At 42.6% G+C, this 23,642-nt stretch overlaps 1 protein-coding gene across 2 annotated transcripts in view; it reads left to right on the forward strand.

Annotated features, from left to right (window-relative positions):
• The window catches only part of PCDH19 (protocadherin 19), a 137,624-nt gene extending 119,533 nt beyond the window's left edge, over nucleotides 1-18,091 (forward strand). For both annotated transcript variants that reach the window (XM_053375019.1, XM_053375020.1), the window contains one exon: nucleotides 15,547-18,091. In XM_053375019.1, coding sequence (XP_053230994.1) covers nucleotides 15,547-16,139 — 593 coding nt within the window. In that variant the 3' untranslated portion in view covers nucleotides 16,140-18,091. The remainder of the gene's footprint in view (nucleotides 1-15,546) is intronic.
• Nucleotides 18,092-23,642: the final 5,551 nt, after the last annotated feature.

The following is a 23,642-nucleotide window of genomic DNA, read 5'->3' on the forward strand; positions in this document are numbered from 1 at the left end:
TGTAGTAGCTTGATTTGTGGTGGTCCTGTGCTTACTTACCTGGGAGTAAGTCTCATGGAATTCAGCGGGATTTATTACCTTGCTAAAAAGGCTGCTAGAGAAGGGATTCAGGCCCTGATTTAGGCTTACTATCTAAAAGTCGTGAAACACACAAAAAGAGGGATGCGAAGGGAAGGCGGGGACCATACTTGGGCACCAATTCCTAAAGTTCTTACAATAACTGCTGGGATGCAATAGTGCTGGTATCTGAACAATTCTCTATAACTGTGATCATTTACATTTTCCCAACTTGAGTGTAGACAATGGATGGATGGGGTCAGAGGCTTCTTAGAAAAGAAAAAGAAAAAGGTAAGACTGTGTAAACTGTCTCTAAGTTTAAATACAGTGGTACCTCTGGTTACGGACTTAATTTGTTCCAGAGGTCCATTCTTAACCTGAAACCGTTCTTAACCTGAGGTACCACTTTGGCTAATGGGGTCTCCCACTGCCACTGCGCAATTTCTGTTCTCATCCTGAGGTAAAGTTCTTAACCCGAGGTACTACTTCCGGGTTAGCGGAGTCTGTAACCCGAGGTGTTTGTAACCCGAGGTACCACCGTACAGAGTTGCTGCAGAATGGTCTCTTTGCTTTCCTTTCCCCGAGGCCCCCAACACAATAAAATTTAAAGTTGCTTTCCAGATGCTGTCTGGGAGAGATGGATAAATGTGGGTGAACACTGAATGCAATGTTTGATCCCTTCATGTTTACTATTTATTCATATTTATTATTCATAAATTCAGGCACAAATGTTAGGCCTGCACCCCAGTGACATATTTGCATTTTATTTTAAGTTTGATGGCCCCCACCACCCCGCCCCTTGCTATCCATTTTTGCAAACAGGGATTTAATGATTTACTGTTTCCAAACCATTGCTGTGGTTTGTTCTCTCTCTTTTCCCTTCCTCGGCATTTTTAGGGAAAGAGATTTCTAACATGGAAAAGTGATATTTGAATACATTCCCCTAAGGCAATCAATTTACTTTTAATTTGTCTGGAACTAAGCTTTCCTTTGTTGCAATGAGAAAGGATTGAAACTGCTGTAAAATTTATTAGCTTCCAGGAAGATTTTGAAATGAATTTTTTAACAGTCGTGCTGTTTGCTCGTACCCAGGCATGGTGTTGTACTGATTGCAGTAGCACCACGGGGGTGCCAAAAAAATGCACCAAATTTTCACTGTGGCATTGTGCTCTTGTTGGTAGGCATTCCTAATTAGAGGCGACAAAACCTAGCTAGCCATTTTCCGGTACGCTCCTTCATTGTCATTGTTTTATTTGCATGCCGAAAGTGGATCACAAACTCAGGAAAAAAAGTACGTAACCAAATACAGTAAGCCCGAAAGTTGGGCTCACTTTATCTCAACTTTATGCGGATGGTGTTAGGGAAATAAATAAATGAATGGAGAACTGGGGAAACCCACCATTCTCCTCTCTCCATTTATTTATTTTCCCCACTTGCACCCAGCGTTTACAGGACTTTGGGAAGGAGGCAGGAGGGCTCTGCCCTTGCATGGCGATGCCTTCCTTCCCATCCTCTGGGAAGGAGCTGGGAGGGCTCTGGGAGTACCCCAGAGGCTGGTAAGCAAGGTGCTGCTTTGCTTAAGAGCATCTGGAAAGGTCTTAGGGCTTCCTCACTGGTTTTTTTTTTGGGGGGGGGGCGTTTCTGCATTTCCCTGACTTTTTGTGATTTTGCACTTGCACACAGACCCCCAGATTGCTGTTTGCTTGCTAACTCTTAGTAAACAATGCACAGCCTTTTAAACAGAGTGTGGGATTATCGTTTTCATTATTATTGTAAGCATTATTATTTTTCGCATTTTAATATTGTAAACTGCCCTGTGATCTTTGGGTGAAGGGTATGCTATAGAAATGCTAATAATAATAATAATTAATAATAATAATAATAATAATAATGCAATATTTCAAGGCAATTCACAAGTAGTTATGAAGTATCAGCCACTTTAAATAGTTGTGCAAATATTAATAGGCCAGACATTTTATGTTGCTAAATATATTCTAAGATGAAACAAGCTGCTAATAATTCATATTAAGAAAGGGACAGGAAACATATGTCCATGCAGATTAACTTTTCTCAGCCCTAGCAACATGTAAAATGGTTAAGGATGGTGAGAGCTACAGTCTCCAGCAATCTCTGGAGGGGCCACAAGTTCCCCATCCCTGTAATGAGGCCTGACAATACAAATGAAGACAGTAATATTAGTCCAAATAGCTGCAGAACCAGTACATCTTATTCAAATCTATATATTGATCCATATATATAGACCCATATATCAACCCAAAACTATATATTAACACCGCTTAAGTCTGAGCCCTGTCCCATCCCCCCCATCCCCAGACAATAGACACCTGAAACGTCAGGAGCAGCCTTTATAACTGGAGTCAGCAAGAATCTTGCTCTATAATTTTATCCAGTATTCCAGTGCCTTGAGAATCTATTTCTTTTTAAGTGGAATTCTTGGCGGTAGATTCTACATGCCTTATATGTAGAGAGCCCAAGATTCAATCCCTGGTATCTCCAGTTACAAGGAACATGAATCAGGCAATAAACATCTTTCTTGGACATGGAGAGCCGCAGTCACTCAGAGACTCATTTCACACATAACACTATGCCAAACCATGGCTTTCTGTGAATGTGTGCAGGCTCCTGGGAAGAAGATAATTTCTGCTTTGGTCCTCTGCTGCTGCTGTGTGTTAAGCCATGATTTGGCTTAGCATGTCATCTAAACACAGGCTGAAGGAAACAAACCATAAGCCTGGATTTGGATGAGATGCTAAGGCAAACCATTGCTCACTGCAAAGCAGTGAATGTAAGAACGTAAGAAAAATTTTCTGTATCGTGCCAAATGGCCTATCTAGTCCAGCATCCTGTTCTCATAGTGGCCAACCAGATGCCTGTGGGAACTCTCAGCTCCTGTGGTTTCCAGCCATTGACATTCAGAAGCATCCCTGCCTCCAGCTGGGGAGGCAGAACACAGCCAACACTTCCAGTAGCTCTCAAAAGCCCTCCCCTCCATGAATTTGCCCAGTGCTTTTTTTAAAAGCCATCCAAGTAGACTGCCATCACTGCCTCCTATGGGAACAAGTTGTACAGTTTAATTGTGTGCTGTATGTAGAAGTACTTTCTTTTACAGTGGTACCTCGGGTTAAGTACTTAATTCGTTCCGGAGTTCCGTTCTTAACCTGAAACTGTTCTTAACCTGAAGCACCACTTTAGCTAATGGGGCCTCCCACTGCTTCTGCGCCACTGGAGCACGATTTCTGTTCTCATCCTGAAGCAAAGTTCTTAACCCAAGGTACTATTTCTGGGTTAGTGGAGTCTGAAACCTGAAGTGTCTGCAACCTGAAGCGTATCTAACCCAAGGTACCACTATATCTATTTTGAAACTTCAAAGAGGAGCAGCAGGGGCAAAGGAGGAGCAAAGCAGTGGCAATCTCTTCTCCGGCAGCCTGCACACTTGGGCACTTACATTAAGCCAATGTTTATTTTAGCATTACATTGAACTGTGCCAGGGTAAATAGTAGCAGGCCAGATGAACCAGCAGTCTGACCTCATAACAAGGCGAATTCCTTATGGCTGCTGAAGCAAGTTTGGAATCAGGTGAACCATGGCTGATGAAATTTCAGAACTTGGAGAGGGGTTGATGCTTATGGTCACTGAATAGTTACAGCAGTATTGTTGCTTTCTTTGACCACTTCCAGGGGGGCAGTGGTGAAAAGTAGATTAATTCTGGTAGAAATTTGGGAGTGCAGTCACAGCTGTTTTACTAGGGGTGGGGGAAGGCACGCTTGCACCACTTTGTGGTCCTGACTCTTAGCCTGCTCTTTCAGATGCGGATGCCATTTTGTGTTACAGCACTCCTGTCGCCCCATGGTAGCCATTTTGTGGCACCTGCAGCATTTTCTCATCGTTTCAAATGTGCCCACGTGCTCAAAACACTTGGCAACTCCTGCATAAATACTTGTATCGTTAGCGTGCCAACTATCTTGAATGTAAGCACATGACATCCAGAATTCCCCTTGAAGCCTGTTTTGTCTTAAGCAAAACTTTTAGTAAGAAACAGTTTTGTCTGTATTGGTTTTCTTCAATGATGCTCAAAAGTAGGCAGACACCTGTGCCTTCTCTGCATGCTCTCTCTCTCTTCCATTTTTAAGAGACCCAGCTGCTTCAGTTCCCTCTCAGTATGAAATAGTCCAAATGGCTTCTACTTATATGCCTCTTCAAAATCCCTCTGACATAGATTGGAATGAATTGTGCTTCTCTCCACAAAATAGAAGCTCTGGGGTCTATTGTGATTGCCCAGGCTGCATAACCATACATGCCATCAGAGCATTTATCAGTGATATTAAATCCCTAAGCACTTGTACCTCAGTACGTTTCAACTTTGCCTCTGTGTCTGGTGCTGGAGATTCCATCACCAATAATTCAATTGCTTAGGAGAGCTGAGCAGGTCAGTCTTTCAATCTTGTTGTGTGCTCGGCTACAGTGAATTTGGATTTGAAATATATGGAAGTATATGTGGTCATATAGCACCCAAATGCCAGCTGATGCATATTTTAATTGCATGCACTGGGTACTTTTGTTCTCCCTTTCTATTCCAGAGCAGAGTCGGATGTAATATAAAATGAGAATTCACAGCGGTGTGTCCTTCAAGCAGAATGCATAAGTCGAGCTAGTGATTCCTACTGCATTTTCAATTTTGTTTGGCAGGCATATTTATTTATTTACTTACATTGCCATAGTGCAGTTCTAACCATGCCTACTCAGAACTGTTTTCTTCTAAGTGTGACCGTAGAAAGGTAAGGTACATTTAGGCTGAATTCGGAGAGGAAGGCCATATTGGTCTCAATGCTCTAAAAACAAGTGATGGTGCCAATTTTTAGAATGGTGTGGGGGAAGGCTTGGAATGTTAATTTTATGCATGTCCCCTCTACCCCAAGCCCACTTGTGAATCAGGTCAGGCTTCCTAAACTTTGGGCAGAATGGGTTCAAACAGAGCTGTCCTTCCCTCTCTACTGTTCTTCCCCTTTCCATCCAAAAACAGCAGCTGCAGTAGTTAGGAGCAGTGGCGTAGCGTGGGGGGTGCGGGGGGAGCCGGCCGCACCGGGCGCAACATCTGGGGGTTAGGGTTAGGAGGCGCAAATCCACGGGTTAGGGGGCGCAAATCCACGGGTTAGGGGGCGCAAATTACTTGCCTTGCCCCGGGTGCTGACAACCCACGCGACGCCACTGGTTAGGAGAGTCTTTACTAAAGGCTGCCCAGTGGCTCTCCAACACGGCAGCGATATGGCCTTGATTGCAAGGATCAGTGGGAACTACCAAGGGTCTAATCCCCCCATGAGCCACTGAAACTGCCTCCTCTTGTAACTGGAGAAACTGGAGAGAGTCTTCTGGATTGTAGTAGTGTAGCTTGCATAGGTGGGAGGAACGCCTCCAGGCCTCATTGTTCTCCTGGTAACAGTAGTGATCGTGAGAAGGCGAACCTTGGAACAGGGCTGGAAATAGCAACAATTTACTTTTGCAAAACGAATAATTTTATGTGAGGCAATCGGTTTTGATTCAACCTGAATCCAACAGGTCAGATCAAATCTAACATGGGCTCATTTTCAACAAGTGAGAATATTTTGGCCGTCTTAATCCCCCTTTTCCATACGAAGATACTGGCAGGGAAAGCTGACATTTTGGAAATGGAAGTGGTGCATCTAAGGAACATGACTCCCCCCCAGATAATCATGGAAACCATTGTTTATTCCACACAGAGCTACAGTCCCCAAAGGCCCTTAACAAACTACAGTTCCCAGGATTCTTTGTTGGGAATCATGTACTTCCAATGTATGGTGTCTACATCTTCTCGCAGCCTTAACACCCACTGTTTCTAGCGGTTGCAGTTTGCTTACATTTTGCTGCGCTGATATGAAATCATTTGCATACCATCTCCCTGCCTCCAAACTGTAATTTCAGGTTCTCTCTATTTCAAGCTGCTCTTTGAAACCAGATTTTGAGTAGCATATTGCTTGAAGCCTTCTGAAAGTGAAAACTCTCTTAGATATTAGAGTCACAGTCAAGTTTTCCAGATCTTATTAAACTAGTAGCAGCCTACCTCACAAATTTGAGGAGCTGATAAAAAGGTGTGTGGGGAGCTACCTATGCCACTCTTAAGAAAGCAACCCTGTGCACATTTTCTTGGAAGCAAGTCCTATTCAAGTCCCATTTGGGAGCATGTCCCACTTGCTTAAAAGGTAAAGGTAAAGGGACCCCTGACCATTAGGTCCAGTCATGACCGACTCTGGGGTTGTGGCGCTCATCTCGCTTTACTGGCCAAGGGAGCCGGCGTACAGATTCCGGGTCATGTGGCCAGCATCTGGCGAACCAGAGCAGCACACGGAAACACCATTTGCCTTCCTGCCGAAGTGGTACCTATTTATCTACTTGCACTTGGACATGCTTTCGAACTGCTAGGTGGGCAAGAGCAGGGACCGAGCAACGGGAACTCACTCTATTGTGGGGATTCGAACCGCCGACCTTCTGATCGGCAAGTCCTAGGCTCTGTGGTTTAACCCACAGCGCCACCCTTGTCCCTTCCCGCTTGCTTACTTCTAAGCAAATGCACATAGGATCAGGCTCTTTGGTGATGAAAATGCAATAGACAGCTAGATTTTGTTTGTTTGTTTTGCTTTTAAAAGAGCACCCTGCACTTGCATCTTCTCCTTATTGAACCCACCTCACATTTTTCTGTTAACATGATCCAGGAAAAGTGCAGCCTGGTCTTGAAACCTAGTTCTGGGTTTTCAGTCTTGACTCCAGTTTAAATCCATATCTGTTTGGGTGAATAAGAGGCTTTAAAAAAACCTAAAGCCAGGCCTGGTGTTGTGTTCAGTTGTCGGAGGAGGCTTGTTCACTCCCCCCACCCCATTCCACAGCTTACCCAGGGAGCTAGTAATGTGTTTCTGTAATAGACTTCTGTAAATGCAGTGAAACCGAGGGGGAGCCGCAGTCGTCAGGCAGCCGAGCTTAGCACACACTGTGGGCCTAACGGCGGGCAATTCCGACATGATTTTTTTTGCTCCTGCAAGGCCCTATTTGTTTGCAGCTTCCTATCAGCACTGCTCCAACATCTTCCCAGAAAATAACCACCATTTCATCTCTGGGGCACCTCTGAGCTGGGCCTTCTGCCTCCCTCTGTGCCTTCCTGCCCCTTCCGGCTTCTTTATTTTAACGATATGGGCTTCGTTCTGTCTTTAGGTGAGCGGCGGGGGAAGCGCCAGAGTTCCTCGCTACTTCTTTTTACCTAAGACATCTGTGAAGCAATTTGGCAGCTCTGCAGCCAGCCCACATCTCAGAAAGCCTCACGGCTCAGACCTTCTCGAATCAATACAGACACAACATGTCTGTGGTTGGGGATCATTATTAGCTGCTTTGTGTGACAGTCCCTTGAGGTTGGAACAGAGGTGGTTGGAAAAACCGGGCTCACTTGGGGTTGTTAGCTGTACTTCTCCGAGAGAATGATATTTCTGCCACAGTTGGCTGAACTGAGGTCTTTTCATACAGGATGGGAATTGCTTTAAACTTTGACCATGGGAAGAAGGATTGGTTGTTAAACCGTTCTGGGAACTGTAGCTCTGTATGGGGAATAGGGGTCTCCTCTCAGCACCCTTAACAAACCACATTTCCCATTATTCTTTTGGGGAAGCCAAGGCTGTTTAAAGTGGCATAATACTGCTTTAAGTGTATAGTGCAGATGGGTGCCCCCTTTCCTACTAATACACACACAGACACCCATGCTATTTTTGAAAAATATAATGCTTTGTTAATAATTTTACAATTATTGGAATACTTGTATTACTTAAATACCCATATGGTCTATTGTATCATAATTTGTTTTCTTTTTTCTTCCTCTTTCATATTACTCTCACTGAAAACTTTATATATATATATATATATATATATATATATATATATATATATATATATAAAAAAAACAACAACCACACACCCATGCCACCATTTCAGACCATGTTTTAAAATATGCATTCCCAGGGTTGTCATGTACAACTGCCAGACCTGAAGCCACGAATTTTGTGGTGAGGGAATCTAAAGGCCGTATGGGGTGTGTGTGTGAATTTATGCAGACATACAATCTATAAGTCATGACCGTAAGAACAACAGCACCCCATGCAACAGCAAATGTTTCTCAATATATTATTATACATAGACTGCTTAAAAATGCAGGATATAAAATACAAAATCTTTCAACACAATAAGGTGATGTTTCAGTGAGAAGACAGAGAAGGATATAGCTTGCCTCCTGTAATGTGGATGAGGAATCCAGATTGGTTTAATTTTAGTAATATGCTGAAAGGTTTTGCATTTAAAAATTGCATTTTGATTACGTACAATAATATATTGAGTAAAATTTGCTGTTTCTTAAGATCTTGGCTTACTTCATAGGGTTGTTCACAAGTTGCATTTGACAATTCTGCAAGGGCTCTGGGTGAGCCATCAAGGGGGAAGAGGATGAGTACCAGAGCTTGCATATGTCTAACTGGAGCTCAGGGAGAGATTGACAGCCTCACAGTTGCTAGGAGAGCATGCCTATATGGTTGTATTCAGCAGTGGTACGTCTGTTATACAGGCAGAAATCAAGCTGCTTCCCACTATTGTGGTGTGTGTTGGCATGCTGATTTTGCAAAAAGGTTAGGACTAGTGTTACAGATGCTGCAACTGCCATCACTTTCCAAGGACAATCCCCATTTCTTAATCCCTGTCCCTGGTAATTCAGTCTCCATTTTTTACTTTTCAGGCTGTCTTGTCAAAATGTCAGCGTGAGTTGCAAGCATTGCCATTCTTTGCAGTCCAACCACTTCTCCAGGGTCTCTAAACCTTGGAGTGGAGAGTGGACTTGTCTCATCTTTGATGTGCATGCATATTCATTGACACATGAAAACTAAGGTGTTATGCAGTGCACACCCTCCAATCTCAAACAGTGCAGTTGCTGTGGTATATTCTGAACTCTGCAGGATCAGACCAAGTACCACCTAGTACAGCATTTATTTATTTTTGTGCAAATTCCAGAACTACGTGGTCCAGCATAAACTAACCAGTGGCCCACCAGTAGGCAGTCACCTGCCTTCTGCCGTCCTCAGCACAGAGCTCTGGGCTTAAACCAGTTGGTCTGCTGCTCTCACACATTGTTTAAGGCTAGGATCTGTCACTTTGAGGCAATTCCCAACCTGGGCTGCAAAAACAGAAAGTGGTTGAAGGATGCCTAATGGCAGCTTGGCAACATCAATGGAGTACAGATAACTCGAAACTTATGGACATTTAACTTGTGTATATTCAGCTTTACGCACTTGGCAAATAATATAATAAAATGGGGGAGGAAAGGGGGAAGCTGTCTGGGGGAAAAGACAATCTGGGATTTTGGCAATCCCAGCCACCATCGAACCCAATGCGTTTTGACTAAATGTGATTTTGGCTTTAGGCTCTATCCCCAGGACGTAACCTTTGTGTAAGTTGAGAGTTGCCTGTATTTAGCTGCTCTCTCTTGTGTGATTGAAAGCATGGGCATATGGTAGTATTCCTTCATGTCCCAAGCCTTTTGTCTCCTTTTGGGTACAACTGGATATAGCTAATAGCTCTGTTGTTGCCACTCTTTAGATCTGCTGCCCTGCCTATTCTGCATTGAGGGAGAATATTATTGAGGGATGCTGCTGCTGCTGCTGCTGCTGCTGCTGCTGCTAATAATAATAATAATAATAATAATAATAATAATAATAATAATAATAATATATTATACTCCACCCATCTGACTGAGTTACCCCAGCCACTCTGGGCAGCGCTTCCAACAAAAAATAAACAAAACATCAGGAAAGGGGAGAAGAATTCTGCCTCCTGCATAGATTATACAAAGAAGCCTGAATGGAGCATTAACCGTCAATTTCCTAATTATTGTGAGGGGTATCACAGAACAACTTCCTAACTGGTAGAAACCATCTACAGTGATTACACTGTAGATTACATACACTTCAGGTTACAGACGCTTCAGGTTACTGACTCTGCTAACCCAGAAATAGTATCTCGGGTTAAGAATTTGCTTCAGGATGAGAACAGAAATCGTGCGGTGGCGGCAGCAGGAGGCCCCATTAGCTAAAGTGGTGCTTCAGGTTAAGAACAGCTTCAGGTTAAGAACAGACCTCCAGAACGAATTAAGTTCTTAACCCGAGGTACCACTGTACCCCTTAACTTTGATTATTAACCCCCACATTTGCAGTTGGACTGGGAGCTTTCTTTAAAAGCAAACAAATAAAGTTTATCAGTATGCAGATTTTTGCATACAGTGCCAAGTCCCATGCTTATGCTGAATGCTAGAATACTCACAGGTCTTCACAGTCATAAGTACTAGGTGCATGCATTGATACATAACGATCACTAGGATGCTGATTGAGGCATGCAATACCCAATCCCACGCTTGTGCAAAATACTAGAATATAATGGTCTTGACTTCAGCTGTTCATTTGGGGATGAACAGGAAGATAGAGACATTTAATCCTTTGTTTTTGCTCAAGAACTGAAAACAGCAAAGCCAACATTTTACTGGGCACCAGTATTTAAACACTTCTAAGCAGTGTGTTTGCATGTCTGGCAGCTTCATTTGCTGAGAATGAGAAGGGTCATCAGCGCCCAGACCGCAGTCACTTGCTGCTGCTACTTGAACGATGTGGTGGCTGCTGTGAAGGAGAAAGGAGCCTTAAAGACTCAAGATTCCATCCACTTGGTTTCTTCCTCTTTTGCCTTCCGCAAGTTCCTTAAGGTTTTCTTTTCTACAAGCCGATTCCCTGTAAGTGCTAAAGCTGCTCTTTCTCCCCCCCTTTCTCTTTTTTTGCTGCATTGTGTTATGTGCCAAGAATTTTTATTAGCCCCCTTTTTTGTGCTAGAATGTGGTGGAAATACAAATGGAGCTGAAAAGCAGAAGTTACATACACAGATGAACAAAGCATCCAAATGAACTATCCCCTCAGACAGTTGGGATCCACCACTGTGGCTGAATGGATACCAAGGTCTGTGCGAGTGAGGTTCAATACATCAAACTCTGAAGGTGTGATTCAGTTGTGGCTTTGGCTAATGTTATGGAAAATAAGGAAAGTGAGATGGAGCTAGAAGGTGGCTAATTAAAGATGGGAGTGTTTGCTAAAAGATACTACTGAATTCCAAAGAATAATAATTTAGTCAAGAATTGGTATGGTCAAATCAAACGGGTTCTGTCTCAGCCATGTTAGGAACATAGGAAAGAGCGTACAGGCTGTGACTGGTTTAGGCACATCTAATAGGTGCATGTCTACGCACAAGCGCATTGTGCTGAACCTGGAAGTGACCTGAAAATGTCACAGAAGGGGGGGTGTTTGCAGGCTTTGTCAATGGTGTTGCAAATATATGCAATTTCACTTAAATGTGTGGTGCCTTGGTACGTAACTCCCGCTTCAGTTGGAAGTTGCCTGTATACCAAGTCAGACTGTCAATACAGTATTGTCCCCCCACTGACAGTAGCTTTCCAGATGCTCAGACAATGGTTTCACCTGTTCTGTGCTACCCAAGATCATTTTCACCAGAGATACTAGGGATTGGGCTCATGCTTTATTACTGAGATAGGTCCAGGTTGTAAGAATGTACAAAGAGCCTTGCTGTATCATGGCATTCAAAATGACCACCCAGATGTTTATGGGAAGCCCACAAGCAGGACAAGAGTACAACAGTGCTCTTGCCACTCATGTTCTCCAGCAGTTGGTATTCACAGCCATGCCTGCCTCTGATACTAGCAGGGGTCAGCAACAGTCATGGGCCAGTCCACCATGCCTCAGACCTTGTGGGTGGCCGGACTATATTTTTGGGGGGGAAATGAATGAATTCCTATGCCCCACAAATGACCCAGAGATGCATTTTAAATAAAAGCACACATTCTACACATGTAAAAACACGCTGATTCCTGGACCATCTGTGGGCCAGATTGAGAAGGCGATTGGGCCGCATCTGGCCCATGGGCCTTAGTTTGCCTACCCCAGTACTAGAGGTTGTAATAGGCCATCCTGGCCATTAGCTGTCGTTAGCCTTATCCTCTACGGATTTATTTTAAACCCCTTTTTTTCAAGCTCTCCTGGTACTGCATCTTGTGGTGGCAAGAGGTGGCAAGAGGCTAACCCTAATATGTGTAATGAAGTTCAGGGTCCCCCTCCTTTTACCAGTTCTATGACTGGCTGTTCTAGGGCACAGCCATTTAGGGTAGCTTGATAATTCCGCCCCTTTTTGTGACTGTCGCATGCTTTTACCCAGTCAATGTGAGGGTAATTCAAGTCACCCTTTACTACAACATTTCCTCCCTTGGATGCCTCCTTTATTTAGGTATGTGCTCTTTATTGTTAATACCAAGTAACGACAGGATAATACATATAGACAATTGTTGGTGCTCCTTTTGGTTGCATCTAGGATGGAAATCTCCAAGAGTTTGATAGAGATATTATTAGCACTTCATTAGTAGAAAATGAAATGCATAATAGATTATTTAGAGGGTCAGGAAACTCAGTAGGCTTACAGAGCTGTGATGTTCACCTTTAACCTATGTTCATGAAGTTTTATCAGGCATTCACCCTCTAGGGACATGTAAGTCCTTTAAAAAAAAATGTGATTGGCTCTCTTTGATAAGTGCCATGCATAAACTATTTAATGTTCTCTTGTATGTTCACTAAAACATTGTGAGACTATGTGAATCCAAGATCCATATTTGGGTTACGGTTGTTGCTTTATTGTTCAGAACACAGCATTTTGGTCCGGGGGGGGGACGGACAATACATTCACACTACTAAATTACTTCCTATGGTTTTTGGGGGGGAGGGGGTCTATAGCTGCTTTGTCATGTGGAGTGATATCACTTCCAATGTACCCTTTGCTGTCCTTCCTAGTATAGAGCATGTTAAATATAACAACTAGCTTTCAGGGGGCATTTGGGCTGATGGATAATTAGACATTCATACCCTCTTTTGCCCTGTTCCTTTGTCTTAGAAAAAAAACCCCAAATCATTTTTTTATTTGCAAATTTAAAAGGTAAAAGAAAGGGGGAAGGGGAAAAAAGAATTAATATAAATAAAATATAGATACAGCTACCACTACTACTAATAATATACATTATGGAAAGTTCACATTATGGAAACAATAACTGTCAGTACACGCAACTTAAATTAAATAGATAAGTTAATATAAAGTCTCCAGATGGCCAAATAGGTTTCCATGTGAGATTGATATCTATATGCAATATGTTCAAATGCCGTCAGGGCCCTGAGGTCCTCAAACTAATGCATGGACAGTGAATATTTATCCTTCCAGGCTCAAAGTACTGTATAAGTCCTTTAGCAATCATAAGAGCTCACAAAGTTAACTTTTGTTATTCTGTTGTTAATCCTCATACTGTGGCCAAGTAGTAAAACAAGCATCATTTAGTCGCCCCTAAGTAACTGTGGCACATCACCTGGCATGAGTAAATATCTGGCTACATGGTGAATCTGAGCAGAATACTTGTTTATAGCCCCTCTCAGACTGGTAGGTGCCTACAAACACCACTGCAGTTCTGTTGGAAATCAAGTACAAATCAACTAAAGTATAAAAAGAGGAGCCAGCAAAATTCATTGCCTGGTGTGGAGTTTATACTTGGATATCTCATGTCGAGCAAGGTTTAAAGCACAATGCCTTTTAGCGCTGGCAATAGGAAGAAGAAAATGCTGACTCCTACGCAGCCAGCCACGCAGGCTGAACGTGGTTTAATTTATTTCCCATCGTAATGTGTTTCCCTTCAGCTTTTTGTTCTGACAGCAGCAGCAGAAATTCTGAACGACACCTAGCCTGTTGGAGGCTGAACTTCAACCTGTTAAAATAATAATAGAAGTGGGGGCAGGGGAGAGAAACCCACTGCGATAAAAACAGCCCTTTAAAATGTCACTTTGCCAATGTCTACTACTTGTTATAGAAACGAGAGGTGTGTATATGGGATTAAAAATAGGCAGAATCGCAGTTCTCCTGGAAATCTACCCTACAAACGTAGGTAGTAGGTTTTATGCCAATTTAGCTGTTAATGGATTCCCTAGTGTCCTTGCAGGTAATTCCTTTTCTACATGCCTTATAGTAGGGGTGGGGGAGCCTTTTTCAAGGGCTGCATTCCTGCATATGCAACTTCCTGGGGGCCACATGCCAGTGGCAGTTGGGGCCAAAGGCAAAAGAGCAATGGACACAACTCTTCCCTTTGTATGGCAAGAAGACTGTATTCTAGCCATGCAAAAGTCAGAGATTCTTATAAAACCCCACCACTTGCATTCAAGCAAGCAGGAGGCACTGTCACAAGACATTCCTCCAGGCAGGAGCCCTTGAGAAGTGTGTGGAGCAGTTCTGGAGAGAGTCCTAAGGGCCTCATAAAGAGCACTTGGGGGCCACATTCAGCCCACAGGGCTGAAGTTGCCTGTCTGTGGCTTACATAATCACAATTCCAACAATTTCCCTGGGAGAAGAAATGATTGCTGAACTACTTTATCTGTGGTGTAGTTATACCCTCAAACACTAATTGGTTTTCTTGAGGCATATGTATCTGACCAAAAGTATTCAGGTATACTTAGCTGTCTGCGCCAAGCGGTCATATTCAACCAATTACTACTAATAAGAAATCAAGTTCCCAGGATTCTCTGTGCAGAGAGCATGACTCTTGAGCCATTTGAGAGCTGTGGTGTAGATACGCCTGTTCCCAGGGCATTGTCTGAAGGCACACAAGACAATCTTGCTGAAACTAAGCAGTTTCTGGGTCTGGTGACTAGATGTAAGTGTGTTTTTGATATGATACGATATGATGTACTGTACTGTACATTGTCCCAACCACTCATACTACTGATGATATAATGGTCTTAATTTTTTATAACCCAGTCTGCATCTGTACTGGCCCTGTTTTTAAGTGTTTTTATATATGGAACAGTTTGTAATTGTACTTACAATTCTTTTGTTTTATAGTGGTTTTGTTTGTTTTATAACTGTATATAATTTTGTAGTGAACTCAACCTGGTAAGGGTATTGGGAAGTACTGTAGTAGTAGTAGTAATAATAATAATAATAATAATAATAATAATAATAATAATTTCTCTCTCTCTTACATACTACATATATTCCAAATGGTTCAAATGTTTTTAATAGAATTGTGTATGATTGTGCCTGTGCACCAATAGTTGGCTTTTATATTTTTAATTATTTGTAGATTGTTCCCCAGAAGAAGGAACCTGCCTTCTGAAATGTGATGAAATGCAATAAATCTTCCAAGCTGGCAATTTTGAGAACAAGTTTCTTCTCTGCATTCTTCCTTGTAGTGTCGTTTATCAATAGGTCTTGGAGCTAAGCCTCAGCAAGTGAACATTTCGGATTGGGTGTAGCAGCTCATGATAGATCACCTGCCCTTCTTTGTCTTTCTCTCTACAGATCAGAGTGAGGGATTTCATTGCCGGGAAGAGTGCCGGATCCTTGGCCATTCTGACCGATGCTGGATGCCCCGGAACCCTGTGCCCAGCCGAGCAAAATCCCCCGAGCATGGAAGGAATGTCGTGTCCCTCTCCATAGAAGCTACCACTGTGGATACAGAGCTTTACGAAGACTGTAGCACAAAGAGAACTTTTGCAACATTTGGCAAAGAGGGGAGTGAACCTGTCTCCGAGGAGCGGGGCCCAGTCAACTCGAAAGGTAAAAGAACAGTGGATCCGCCCATCTGTAGCCCGAAGGTAAACGGTGCCGTCCGGGAGGCAGGGAATGGTTGTGAAGCTGTCAGCCCCATCATGTCGCCTATCCACCTGAAGAGCCCCTTGTCTGGCAAACCATCAGTGTCCTACAACGTAATGCACTGCCCAGGAAGTCGCGACCTGGAGCCGTTTGTAAACAATGGCCCTTCTCGGCCCATTGAGGCGGAGCCGAGGGGTGCAGACAGTGAAAATATCATGCATGAGATTAACCCTCTTCTGCAAGAATGTAGAGAGAAGGACTCACCTGGTGTGAAGAGGCTAAAGGACATAGTACTCTAAGTTGCACTGTAAAGGAAAGGAAACAACAGTACTGGATGTGTGTATTGTTTCTAATGGCTTACTGATGGTTCACAAATTCGCTGTATTTAAAAGCTTTCCCTAAATGTATTGTTTATAAAAAAAAATGAAGCTATCATTAATGTGACAATCCCACTTGGTTCAACAGGCAGCAGGGGTGTTGGTCTAAGTAAAAGTAGCACCATTCTTCAGCTTCTCCCCGCTATGGTAGAAGTGGTGACATTTCAGTGGTTGGAAGTATTATCTATGAAGTATTTTGAATTTATATATTTTTGTAGCTCAAAAACTCTTATTATGAAATGGCATTCTGTATGAAGAATTGAATCTAAAAAAGACCCAACAAAACAAAAATCACTAAAGGAAAAACCACACCACACACCTCAATTTCAAGTAATCTCTAGGAACATAATCAGCTGCCTCCTACTGAATCAGACCATTGGTCCATCTAGTTTAGTATTGTCTTCTACTCTGATTGGCAGTGGCTCTCCAGGGTTTCAGACCAGGAGTCTTTCCTAACCCTACCTGGAGATGCTGAACCACTGAGATGGCTCTTCCCCTTAGTACTCCCCTTGTCATGCCTCCAAACTTCAGCAATGGGGTGCTCGTTTGCCATGGCAAACTGGAGATTGGGTTGCCCTGATCGGCAGTTTTGGTGCACTTGTGGGAGCTCTGATGTGCAAGATGGGGCCACTTCAATGTGTTCCATGCTGGAAGGGGCTCTATGCTCAACATCTCCAAATGTACATTAGCACCCCATGGAGTTATGGACTGTGGCCGGTGAATTTTCTGTCTCATCCCACACCCAGAGCCTAATTTGTACTTTTTAAGATGTTGCTCTTTTGCTGTGGACACCCCTGCCTTTGGAAACCTTTTGCTGCCACATGCTCCTCTGTACTATTATCGTATTTGATATTGCAAATTCCTGTATGTCTAGTGATGGGAAATGCTTTCAAGTTCGTTTTCTTTTTTCCCGTTCCTTTTCTTCAAACAAACAAACAATCTTAAGACCTGGAGAAATTGCAAAATTTAGAGCCAATCTTGTCATAGCTCTTTGTCATTTTGCCAGATGATTGTACCACATACTATCTCCACCACTGTGCGATGTTTCTTCCCCAGGTCTTTTAGGGGTTATCTAGCATCTCATTTGCAGTTGTTAGATGCACTGTCTTGAAATTTTTATGAGATCAATTTCTCCCCCCTCCCACCCTTTTCCTTTTCCTTGCATTTTCAAGGAAGAATATGGCATTATTTCTCCAAAACGACATGCTGGTTTCCTGCTGCAAATCTCCCATTTTTATTTTACCTATCTAGGAACCAGAAGAATAGGATGCTTTAAAGGCCTAATTTATGTATGTTGTAGGCCAGAGGTTAAATCATTACTCGTGTAAACATTTCAAGCACATTCCTGACTTGCTTAAATGTACTTACCACATGCATCATCCCATTTTCCATATGGCTGGTCTAGGCAACTGTGCTGTTGACATCCTAACACCTCATGAGAACAGGCCAGCAAATGTTTACGCCCATTTATATGTAGCGGCATGGAATGCTTACATGAATAATGGCCTTGCCATTATGTATATTCAAGTTAGTATTTTGCTTAACTACATTGTCCACTGTTTCAAAATCACAATCACATGGGCACAGCTCGGTAGACCTCCCACTTTCTGGGGGTGTTCCATACTTCAGGTGGATGAAGTCCAAATTGTTTTATTGCAATCCTAAACTGTAATTTCATTTGGGACATTTGTGGTGGCTCCAGAAACAGTGGTCCTTGTTCATGGCTATTCCATTTCCCCACCCCCTAAAATTCTGAAATACCGTACAGTGTAGAGTACTCGTCTTCCCTCCTTCCTTGGGAACTAAATAGGGCTTGCACTTTTACTCTTAGGCCCCCAAGAAACTTTTTAGTGTGTGTAAAATTGGGGGAGGGGGAGGATGCCACCCATGTTAATTAGCATTAGTAAAAACTCCTCTTGGTGTGCCTCCTGATTGGAATCAGGGAAGCACTGAGCAAAGAGTCCCCCAGGGACACATGGAGAAACTTCAGAAAATGAAGTTTTGTGCCTGCTTTGGCAGTAACTGATTGATCTAATCATGCCTGTGGCAAAGACATGGTATAATTATCTGCCCTTAGCAGAAACTGATCAGAAGGAGGTTGGAGGAAGTTAGCGTAGTCGATCCGGTAGAGGCCCAGCATGTCTGGATGGGTACCCTTCACAGCACATTACAGTGTGTTTAGCAGATTGGCTTGGATTTTCCAAACTTTTCAGAATTGATTCATCCATTCATCATGAGCCAGGGGTGGGGGTGTAGGGGGGGCAGCCATCCAGAAGCAGATAAGCTGTGTGACTTACTCTGTTTATCAAAGTTTATCAAACAGAGTGCAAAAATGTGGGTACATTTGAGTGCTAGTGTGAATGTGTGTTTGCACATCCTCACGGGATTCTCTTTTGAATGCTGGGGTTAATTCGGTTTTCTTTGTGCACCATGGAAGTAGTGAAACTAGGCAATAGAAAACGTGCATCAAAGAACAGACAGACTGGCAGAGCAGTCATTACACAAGCCTACTCAGAAGTTATTGTATTCAGTTTAGTGAGTATGTTTTGGAATCGCAGCACTATGGATATATCCCTTTCATTTGAAGCAAGAACATTGGTGAATAATCATTCCCACCCACGGCAAACTATTTTGCGTGGCTACAAAATTTGCACGTGTGAAATTGTGAAGTGACGTCCGTCCCATCCCCATAAGAAACATTTGGTAAAAAAGGAGGGACAAATTTAGTTGAATTGAATGGAATGTTTTATTATTAGTAGTAGTAGTATTATTACTATTTTTATTTCCCACTGGATAATTTTTCAGTGATGGTTGGGAACACAGGTTAGGGCTATTGTTCTTGCTATTAGCCCTACATTTGATAGAATTTGCTGCTCTACAACATACTCCTCAGAGCTTGGAGATCACTGGGAAGGAAATATATTGCTGTTTCAACACTTGCTCTGCCAATCAACAGAAAATAATGGTTTCTAGAGAAACAATCTTCCTGGCTCTAACCTATCTTGATAAAAAAAAAATTAGTCACTTTTGATTTATTTAAATTAAAAAATAGCTACAGAAAAACAGCCTCCAATCTTTATCGGACTGCAGATCAAATAAGCTGGAGTAATTTCTTTTCTTTAGAAAAAGGTAGAGAAAATGGATAGGGCTTGGTGTTCTGCTTTTTCATGCAGTTATCTAATTTATAGACTGTCAGTGTGCTTTTTTTGCCCAATAAGTTGAAAGTTGCCTTTTTTTTTTTAAAAAAAAGAAAATTTAATGAAATCACGCCCACTTAATTGCTGTTCACTTATTCCTAACTCTTGGAAACATGATCCTTTGATAGGACCTGATCCATAGGAGAAGGATTCCAGCCAGCAGCTGGGAAAGAATAGAAGGGATGGCCCAGTGCCCTGCTTTAGCAAACTGTCAAGACCATGGGAGTGCAAGAGGTAGTTGGAGCTATAATGCCAACAGTGGTAAGAGTTTGGCTCCTGGGTCGCCTGACTCACAAGATTCTGCTTAATATCCCAGCATGACACACACACCCCTTTCACAGTTCCCACCTCCAACCAGCACTGATTTCACAGGACTCATTGTATGAGATTTGTGGCATTTTGTAATTTGTAGATTCATAGGCGAAAACATTGCGCTTACTGACATTAGCCACTTTCATGCTTCACTAGTGTTGTATCCTTGTCCAAGTATAGCAGCTGTTCTGTGTGTAGGGAGAAAAAGCACATCAAGAAATCAATGCCCTCTGTCCATAGGTTGCTCTGGAAGAAAATTCTGTAGTGTGCAAGTGTTGGCACATGCAAAAGCAAATGGCTCAGCGGGTGCATGTGCGCTGTTGTGTCATCTCATAGAAGGCAGGCCGTGGGCCCAACTTTGTCAATACTGCCTACACTGGGGTTTCAGACAGGAAATTTCCGGGGTTTCTGACAGAAGATTACTGTGATTGAATCTGGAACCCTTTGCATATGAATTATGTGCTCTACAACTAAGCTGCAGGCCTTCCTATGAAAGCTCCCCAGCAGCAAGGACTTCTTCATTCAATTCAATGAAGGGCCATTCATTTCAATGAAGGATTTGTGGGCCATTTATCCTTTGAAATGAATGGGCCACTATACAGATGCAAGGGCTGCCCGTGCTTGTTGTAGAGCATGCAAAGCTCCAGATAGGGGGATCACTGTTGCGCTTGAGCCATCCCTCATTGCCTTTATCAAACATAGGATTGCAAATATTTTTCGCTGCCACCATTTCACTGTTATTTTCAATTCATGGAAAATCATATTAGCACCCTGCAAAACGTTCCCCACTGTCAAACTTGCTTTGCTTACCTGTTGAATCAGTGTAGCATTCCCCCCGCCCCCGGTCAGGTATAATATGGATTTTGATTTGCAGCAATGCTTTTTATTCACAGTTGTAATTTAATCAGTGCTTGTTCTCTGAGTATCTAGCTCCAAAGATACCATGACATGAGTGGATTTATGGGTAGTTCATTTTAGAAGGGGGGAAACACCCTCTGCCTACTTGCTAGACTAGCCGTCAGGCAGTTCCTCTCAGAAGTCAAATTATACTTTTTCCTCCCAGGAACATCCATTTTGTTGTTGTTTGAATGAAATTTACAAAGGCAGTAGTGTGGGAAGGGCTGGTAAAATATGATTCATGGCTGGAATGAACATGAGCATTTAACTGTATTGTCAAGATGAGGCTGTTGCCATTTCCCTTGTTTTATTGTGAAGCTGGAGATGGCTTGTGGATCACACACATTGTGCAGAAGTGAACTATGTTTTCCTTTTTTTTTCCCAAATAGGAAACAAGTTGTAAAGAACATGTTATCCAATTAATATGTTGAAATTACTCTTGGAGAGGGAGGGCAGGAAAGAGAAAAAAAGAGAGAAACTAATCACAAATGGAAACTTCATTTGTCGATCAATGGGGGAAATTGATTATCGTGTTGATACAGCTGCCTTTGCAGCTTTAGAGAATCGTTGACCCGGCATAGAAGTTGTATTCACTTTAGTGGAGGAACCTGGCAAGATTTTCACCGTGGCATCGGTGAAGATGGATTTGTTACTGGCATCAGCTGACGTTCAGCTGATTCAAGCTGGGATCTTGTAATCTTTATGACAAAGAGCTGACCTGGCAGAAGCTTGTGTTTTTCAGCAACGGATGCCACCTGGCGCTAATCAAATGCCAAGGTCTAAAGTTGCAGAAATGTTTGAAGTCCTGCAGCAGCAGCAAAGGAGAAAAAGAGACGCGTCGCGATGCTAAAGACACTTGTGTTGCCCGCTTTGCAGTGGAAAGATTTTGGTGGGACTTGAGTTTTCTCCTGCTTTCTCACGTGTCTCTGCTGCTGATAATATGAAGAACAAAACTTGTTGTATATGCTGATATGTATGTTATGTACATTTTCACAGTGATTGAATCATTGTAAACAGGGAGAAATGGGGTAGGGTGGGGGAAATAATCACCATGCTGTCTATTTTATGAAGATGATAAAGCAGCTTTATTAAATTATTACAACTCTGTTTGAAAAGAATGGTGTACCTGCCACATTGTTTTTTTCTTTCTTAAAAAAACCTGATGCAAACTGTTTTCCCCACTTTGATGTGATTTTTATTTCTCTGCTTCAAGAATCTAATGCATTTTAGTATTAAAGGCAATTATTGAATAAAAATGGAAAATAAGTGTTTGGTTAAATCTGCCTGTGTGGGTTTGCTTGTCAACTGAAGTAGATTTGTGTTTGTAGGGTTTTTTTTTTTAAAAAAAATCAGTCCAGCAAGAAGTGCCCAGAGAAGCAGAATCACTCTTGCTGCACATCCTTCTCTATTCCTTTATCTAGACACGTTGGTGTATTCCTTCCCTGTCCCACATATTTTGTGCTGAGCCATCTTTCAAAAAGTGAAAATCCAGACACAAAAGTTGTTGAACTTTATTTGCAAAATCTCAAAAAAGAGAGGTTTTTGAGATATTTTTAAGGAAATTTGCCAAAAATCTAGAGTCCCGACAAGGATTGCTATACACCTGGATTTTTCTGGACATTTCAGCCATTTTCACCCAGACACTTGTTTCCGAAGACCAAATCCTGTCTAGGTCCAGGAATTTCTGGATGTATGGCAATCCTAGCGGAGCCCTTGCATGCATAGCCTGCTTTGGAACTTAAGACTTTATACCAAGTCAGGCCATTGGTCCATCTAGTTCAGTATTGTCTACACTTATTGGCAGTGGCTCCCCAGAGTTTCGCTCAGGAGTTCTGCCCAGTCCTACTTGGAGATTCCTGGGATTTTCTGTGTGCATTCTACCACTGCACAAGAGACCTTCCCTGCTGTGAATATTCTTGCAAATCTACTTCACCAAAAACAAATGTGGCCACTCTTGCAGGAGAGAGGAAGAGGCCTTCCAAGAGGCTTTTGTTGACTGCCCATTACAGAAGCAATACCTCTTGTTTCTTCTGTTTCTCTTCATTCCTGGTTACCATCCACCAAGTGCTTAGATGGAGGAGAGCACATCCATATTGTGTGTGGAAGGTCTTTGGTTAAATCCCCAACATCTCCAGTTAAAAGGATCTTTGGTAGCAGACCTAGGATAGGACATTGTCTGAGATTCTGGATAGTTGCTGCCAACGAAAGGCGACAGTACTGGATTAATTGAAGCAATGACTTGGCCCAACATATTGCAGTTTCATGCACTCGGTGGTTGCCACTGCTTCTGGATAGTTTTTCAATGAAGCATAACAGGCAGGATGTCAGAGAGTGGGAACTGAAGGAAGGACACATGGTTGATTGATCTAATAGTCCTAGGCTAAATTGCTTAGGCCTTAGGGAATACCCAACACATATCAGACTCCATCTAGATATATCAGCATATTAATAATATCCATAGCTGTCAATGTTTCCCTTTTTTAAAGGGAAATTCCCTTATTCTGGATAGGATTCCTCGCAAGAAAAGGGAAAAGTTGACAACTATGATAATATCCCTCTGAGTAGCAATGAGGTTTGTAGTCCTTCTGAAAAAGACAAGAAAGAAGAACAGTTTCAAAAACAGGTGGTCCTTCCTCATACTATGCCTCATTCAAATATCGCAGGTACAAACTGAAATCACAAAATACATATTGTGATAGGAACAACAAAAACCAAAACCCAATAACTCCCTCCCACAAGCACATTTAAAAGGCCATTGATTGTTGAATCAGCCAAAGTTCTGGTTATAGAGAAACATTTTTGCCTCGTGTCTAAAGATATGTAGTGAAGGCGCCAGGTGAGCCTCCATGAGGAGAGAATTCCACAAATGAGGAGCCACCACAGAAAAGATAGGTGCTTGAATTGCAAGGATGGATGCTAACTGGTGCAAGGACTGCTTTGATGAATGAAGAACATAACAGAGGGGGCTAACAAGAAGCCTGTTTGGCTAGATCAAGGGCCCATTCATTCCAGCATCCTC

This window comes from Podarcis raffonei, chromosome Z, assembly GCF_027172205.1.
Source record: "Podarcis raffonei isolate rPodRaf1 chromosome Z, rPodRaf1.pri, whole genome shotgun sequence".
NCBI lineage: Eukaryota > Metazoa > Chordata > Lepidosauria > Squamata > Lacertidae > Podarcis > Podarcis raffonei.